Source organism: Rhipicephalus microplus, chromosome 10 (genome assembly GCF_043290135.1).
Source record: "Rhipicephalus microplus isolate Deutch F79 chromosome 10, USDA_Rmic, whole genome shotgun sequence".
Taxonomy (NCBI): domain Eukaryota; kingdom Metazoa; phylum Arthropoda; class Arachnida; order Ixodida; family Ixodidae; genus Rhipicephalus; species Rhipicephalus microplus.
Window position 1 is genome coordinate 64,392,979 of NC_134709.1, and position 6,577 is coordinate 64,399,555.

Sequence of the window (6,577 nt, forward strand, 5' to 3'; positions counted from 1 at the left end):
AAAAGTTGTAGGCGGCTAAATAGATAGATAGATAGATAGATAGATAGATAGATAGATAGATAGATAGATAGATAGATAGATAGATAGATAGATAGATAGATAGATAGATAGATAGATAGATAGATAGATAGATAGATAGATAGATAGATAGATAGATAGATACGCGCTAAGTCGCTGAAGTTCGTTAAGGAATGCTTCGCATTTAATACTGCCCAGCAACACACTGGGTAATGTAGCCTAAAGGTGCCCATTGGATCCGCCATATAAAAGCATTTTATTAGATGCACAACACGTGGCCCGTATAGCGATGCACTGAGCACGGTCTCCGAACTTAGGTGGTGCCATGGAACTTCACCACAAGAGAACAAGAAGAAAGTTCGAGCATTAGATATGCCATGAAGTTAGGTTCGGTTAGGGTAATGTGAGGAGATGCATGGAGGCGTTCGTGACCATCGCACACTTGTATAACGGTGTGGCTCTATCACTATACTGTCCTACTCGTAGCTCGTCGAGGCATAGCCACGAGTCGACGTCCTCGCGGCATACCACGACAGCACCCGCCCAGTTCAGCTCGCCAAATGAGCCGCAATCCCCGCCATTCAATGCGGCAATGGAGGCGCTGCGGCGCATGCGGCCGCCGGCCAAGGGTGCGACGCCGGTCACGGACCCGGACAGCGCGCTGCCCTGCGGTCACCACTTTTACGCGATGCTGGTCGCATGCTCCGGTACCTTGGCTGCTGGAACCGCACTCGGGTTCGCCTCGGCCGCCATGGAATCCATTGAGCGCCAGTCCTGGTACGACCTGCCACGGATTCCGCCTGAGAACAGGCGGATCGCCGACAGCCTCTTCCTGGGTGCCACTGTGGGCTCTCTGTTCTCAGGTGAGCAAGCAACGCAGCCGAGAAATTACGTGAGCTTTTTATTTACTTCTATGGTATGCAGTGCATGTTTTTGTTTGAGGAAATCAGCTGAGCCAGGACGGCGAGCTTCAGCTGTCATTTCACGTTTCGCTTCCCAATAAACCTACATTTTATTGAAGTACCTAAATATTCGAGTAATATGCATTTTTCTGCTCTGCTTTTTTATGTCCTTTAAGACACTCTCTTTGTAACACGAAGCAGAAGCTGCTCGAAATCGTTTCATGATGGCTATTCTTTTAACGCGTTTTAAATCATAAGTTAGAAGGAGTATTTCTGCATAACTATGGTACGGTACTTCACGCACATGTGTTAAAAACTAAATCAGATGCACTGCGTTGTTCTTTAGTGTGGTTAAGTAATACACCATTTCTTCGTCCGTGATGCACGTTTCAGGCTTTCTAATGCATCTAGTCGGCCACAGAACAATCATGTTGCTGTCTTCCGCCGGCCTCATCAGTTCGTGGATGTGCTTGGCCGTAGGAAACAGCGTGAGCGTGATACTAGTCGGCCGGGTTGCTTGCGGTCTCTTTGTGGGCGTTGTCACCAACTGCGTTTGTCTCTACGTTGCCGACGTCGCGCCTCCAGCCAAGAGAACGACTTTTGGAGGTCTTCCGGAGGTACGCTGAACTACTTTATGCCGTCCGGTTTAAGCTCGCTCCGCGACTCGTTCTCCCTCAGGGGCTTCGACCCCAGCTCGATCCGATGCCGCACATCTCGACAGTCATAATACCTGGTCGTACTTTGATCTAGACTACGTACCCTATATAGGTTTCCGAATGTTCATAACAAGAATAGCAAATCAAATTTGTGTGGTTGAGTTCCCAGTTAGCCTGGCATGAAAACCACCTACCACCACTGTTCTCCATTGTCAACTATGGCTGGGTCGCGCACCTCGCTAACAGCTCGGTGACAACTCCACGATTATCACCAGCAGTGCATGGGCCATTGCGGTGAGCTAACGGAGCTAATATTGGAAGCCGCGCTTTTCCGCCACTCTTCTTCGTCCTGCTCTGCTCTGCTGTTTGAGCACCCGAACACTAGCCAGTACACCCAGAGCCCAGTACCTTCATATACCACTAGATTCCAAGTGATGCACTTGCGGCACGTCTGATCGAATCACAGTGCACAATCTGCAATGGACATGTCATGCACTACTTTTACTAAGAAAATGTTACTTTCAGGCTGACAACGCTGGATCACACCAATACACGGCTGTGTCGTTTTAAAAGGAACTCTCCCCCCCGGCAGCCCCCTGAGAGCTCGAAGAACTATAGTTGAACAGCGAATTGCTCTGAAACCCTTTCAGTGGTAGTGCCGTGGGGAAGCTTCTAATTTAATGTTTATTTATGCTAAACATTTTTACGCGAATGCGTTAAATAGCTCGTTCAGCCGAAATTACGGAGTCCGTATTGGTGTCGTTGGCTGTGAGCGAGAAATCATCGTCGTTGCGTGACCAAAAAAAAAATAAACAAGCTTCTTTGCGTGACGAAAAATTGAGAAAGATGCAAATAAAACAAAATACAAAATCCTGGTACTGAGTGGGGTCAAACCGCGGTCGTTTGCGTGGCAAGCGGGTGTGCTATCACACAGCCATGTCTCTGCTCCTGGGTACAGTTAAAATATCTTTATTTGCCTGAAAATGCAGTGGAAATAACTTTCATACTTTACTAACACGTGTGTCCTGTATATATACACCATGAAACATTGCGCAATAATGCGTGGTACAAGCTTACTTTGCTATTGGGGGTCAGTACATGAAATTAATATAACAACTTCATAGTTTAAAGTCAGTCACCCCTTACTAAAAACACACACGCTACTGCAACCTTATGGTCACGTAGTGCGTGCACAGGCAGCTTGAAAATATTTCATATACCAATTGTTTGAAGTGCGCACTCGGAATAGAGTATCACTATCGTGTTCAACTTTTGAACGCGAAGCTTAAGGCTCCCCACTTTTTCGCGCTCTCTTTTTTTTATGCGACCATGCCCCAGATGCCACTCTTCCTCCTTTTAATAGAACCAAAACATCTCGCAGTACGAAACTGTTGATATGTGAATTTATAGAAGCATGAAAAATTATAGCAAACACTGTGCACATTGACACAGTACGTTGTGTGCAGTATGAAAATAGTATGAACACGACATATATCTTTTAAGTAATGCAATCGCTTACTCGCGTCATTTCGGATCATGCCTTACTTACACACAGGTTCTGACGCAGGTGTTGCATTTCTAAATGCAACTTGTCTAGCATTGGAATGTACTCGCACAGATCAGAAATTGTACTTTGCATCTCCTGTATCAGCTGGTGATCATGTGGCCAGTGAGGCACCTCGAAGTGGCCACGACTTTCGGCATTTTCTTCCAAGAGAGATCTTTCACCGCGTGTTATTGGCCACTCGTGAATTTAACGTCGGTATACCTGCAGGTAGCCATGAGCGCCGGGCTTCTGACGGCTTACTCGCTGTCCGGATTTCCCTGGGAAGTGCAGGCGGGCGGTTGCGCCCTCACGGCCGTCCCCATGCTGGCGATGCAGCGCTACATTGTCGAAAACCCGCGCTGGCTGCTTGCACGGGACCGCTCTTTGGACGCTGACACGGCGGTGTTGCGACTGTACGGCATCGACCCACCCGCTGACTTCCGACAGCGCAAAGTCGAGGGCGCCTCGGACCAGCAGAGATCCGCAGATGCCAGCCGATGGCCGAAGGAAGCCAGGTGAAAATACTTTGAAGACTACGCTTTGCGCGGCCTCTAACACTATCTATCTGTAAGAGGGCTTGATCCATTACTTATTGAACTTGTCCCTAGTAGAGGCCTCCCTTAATTACTTATTGTGTGTAATCACATGACACCTACAGTGACAGCTTTTACCTGACCTTTGACTGATTCGTAGTGTCGGTAAGGTTATAGCTAAGTATTACAATTACTCAACATTTTAAGGAAAAATTAGTGTATGCTATACGCTGTTTAAACTGCCTTCTTTTTATGCAACATCCATAGCATGGCTGAGTTTAATTCCCACCATTTTTTTTAATTCGGAGCGCTCCACGGACGCGGCCTTTCGTCCCTCCATCCATATCATGAGGCGTCGTAACGCTCATGGTATACTGCGTTCAATACAGGTAAAGGGAGCTACTATACAGGTCATTACAAGGCTAGAAATGATCGACACTGCCTTGAAATGAACGAATGAGGTTTATCGTAATATAATTTACAGAAATAACCTGGATGAATGAAATCTTTCGTGCACATGGGGCTGACTCCAGCAGGGCACCAGAGAGTGCGTCATGGCTTCGCTGAGCGAGAAAATAATCTAACAATGATTTTCCTTTAATAGATTTCTGTTGTAATCGCACTTGTTTTATGTATGGCTCTTTTTAAAACAATCGCAGGAATTTCACGGCTTGTCTGCTACTGTACCTTCTTCAGAACATCTCCTGCACTCAGCTTTGCCTGCTTCGAGCTGTGCAGGTGATGGCCGGCGCAGTGGCAGACGTGCCCCCACAGGCCTTCGCTATGTTCCTAATCATCTTGCACATAGGATGCGCCACCTTAGCCATTACCGCAACAAAAAAAGCCAGCCGACGTGGACTGCTTGGTCTGTCGGCCTTACTGGTCGCAGCTGTTTTGTTCATACTGCGACCACTGGATCATCTTGGCTTCATGTAAGCGTTGTTCTATTAAATAACACGGACTTCCTATAACCTGTTCCCGTAGCTTCTTCAGCGTAATTTGACAATTTGACGGCATGTCTACAAACGAAAATTTTGAAGAACCTTGTCAGTGTGAGAAATAACTGTATATACCACGCATTGCGAGAATCATTGCTATGCGAAACAGTCTGTGGCTGTAGCCGCTTAACCCCGCTTTCGGTTAGGTATTACCAAGACGATTACCACAATTGCTTACTTTCTGTTGTTGCGTGCATATATATCATGGGCTTACCAGGCATACCGTCTACACTCTGCCCCCTACGGAATAGTCGTTTTTTTCTTTGGCGCAATGCAAACACTCTAGTTGCAGCACACACTTCCCCTTTTCGAAACAAAGTGCAAGTACAAATAGCGTTCGTCGGAGTGTTTTTTGACGGGGTGAGTAGTGCCGAACTATATCTTGAATGGCAGAAGCACATGCGTACAAATCAACAAGTGCAGAGTTACAGCAGCAGAGCGATCTCTAACATATGATATGTTGGACCCCATAAAATAATGGTTTGATGCCTATTTTCACTCACCTGAATAGATGTTGAGTGAGAGTCAGCTGTGCGACATACCCGCGTACAATGGAGCATGTTACGCCCCTGTACGATTGACAGGGACATTCGCAAAGGGTTTTATTGACGTATACGACAGGTTTGTCATGTTATTTGTGCCGTTAGCTGTTAGTTGTGCTCATGGTTCAGACATCATCCCCCCCCCCCCCCCCGGAGAAATATGCCAGATTTAGTATAGACCAAATGAACGAGAAGATCAATCGAGCATCCTGGCGTAGGCGTCTAGAAGAACAGAAACGGTTAAAAGGCCCTTGGTTCACAAAGAAATCATACGATCAGTTCGTAGGTAGCAGTGATAACAATTTTCTTGTTTTAGGAGTTTTCATTGTAACTAGCAATTCCGACAATGATGAAACATATTCCAATAACTATCTTCTTGGCCATCCCTGCCGAAAGATCATGTCTTATTGAGGTATGCATGTCTGTTTATCCGAAGCATTAAAAATTTTTGACACTGATGCTAATAACACATGTAGCTTGAGCCCCACATCGTTCGTAGTGAATTCGTAAAGATAAAAGTTTTGTAAAACCTATAGAACAACGCGACATCATTGAGGGTGTAAATTTTTAACAGTTTATTATAAGCCCGTGCATAAGGAGACGACCCATCATATTTTGTGGTAGAAATTTTTTTCTTTAACAACGCCAGCATTCGGTCCTTTAGTGAAAACATTGAAAATGTTGTTGAGCTTTTCAATGCTCGAGGTTCCCTAATCAACGGAGCTCACACTGCTTGTCAGATAGTGATAGGCTGATAAGAATGTAACTGCATATAGACATGCCCGAGTCATTAAAGAGAGGGGGGGGGGTCTAGGCAGGAGCCATCTATACAAAAATAAGTAATTTTGTTGGTGAAACCAATATTTAGGAGCCATTTAGTCGTTTTCGTGCTGTATAAGAACGCAGTACTGTTCTCGCATCATGTTTTCGCGCATAAGTCAAGCCATGTTGTTTCATACAAAATCAATTCTGCCAAGTTTCCGGCACAATGGCACTTTTGCGCATTCTCTTTTTTCTCTTTCATGAATTCGTGGTGGTAAAAAAATTCTGAACAACATTCGTAGGTTCGTGAGGTGCACAAGTTTGTTTGTTCATTTAATTTAAAACTTGTAGCCTACAGAAGTAACTGCTGGCAGATAGGTTAGAGTAACACTTCGTCCGCTTCCATTTTACCCTTCCCTCTTTCATCCTAATCCGGAATGACGCTTCTGCCACCGGGACCTAGGTAACGCTTCTCTCAGTTTTTGTACAGTAGGCGTAATACAGTGCAATTGTTTGTCCGGAAAAGGACATTCAGAGGGGCTTCTCATCAATATGTTGATTTCAGCAAAATGTTTCTTGAGTGGCTGGTTTCCTTCGAGTTTTGTAAAAAATTAAATATA

At 45.5% G+C, this 6,577-nt stretch overlaps 1 protein-coding gene across 1 annotated transcript in view; it reads left to right on the forward strand.

Annotated features, from left to right (window-relative positions):
• Positions 1-610: 610 nt before the first annotated feature.
• LOC119178593 (facilitated trehalose transporter Tret1) overlaps positions 611-6,577 on the forward strand; it is a 6,758-nt gene continuing 791 nt past the window's right edge. The window contains exons 1-4 of the mRNA XM_075874673.1: positions 611-881; positions 1,314-1,537; positions 3,351-3,637; positions 4,315-4,587. Of these exons, the coding sequence (XP_075730788.1) occupies positions 611-881; positions 1,314-1,537; positions 3,351-3,637; positions 4,315-4,587 (1,055 nt within the window). The remainder of the gene's footprint in view (positions 882-1,313; positions 1,538-3,350; positions 3,638-4,314; positions 4,588-6,577) is intronic.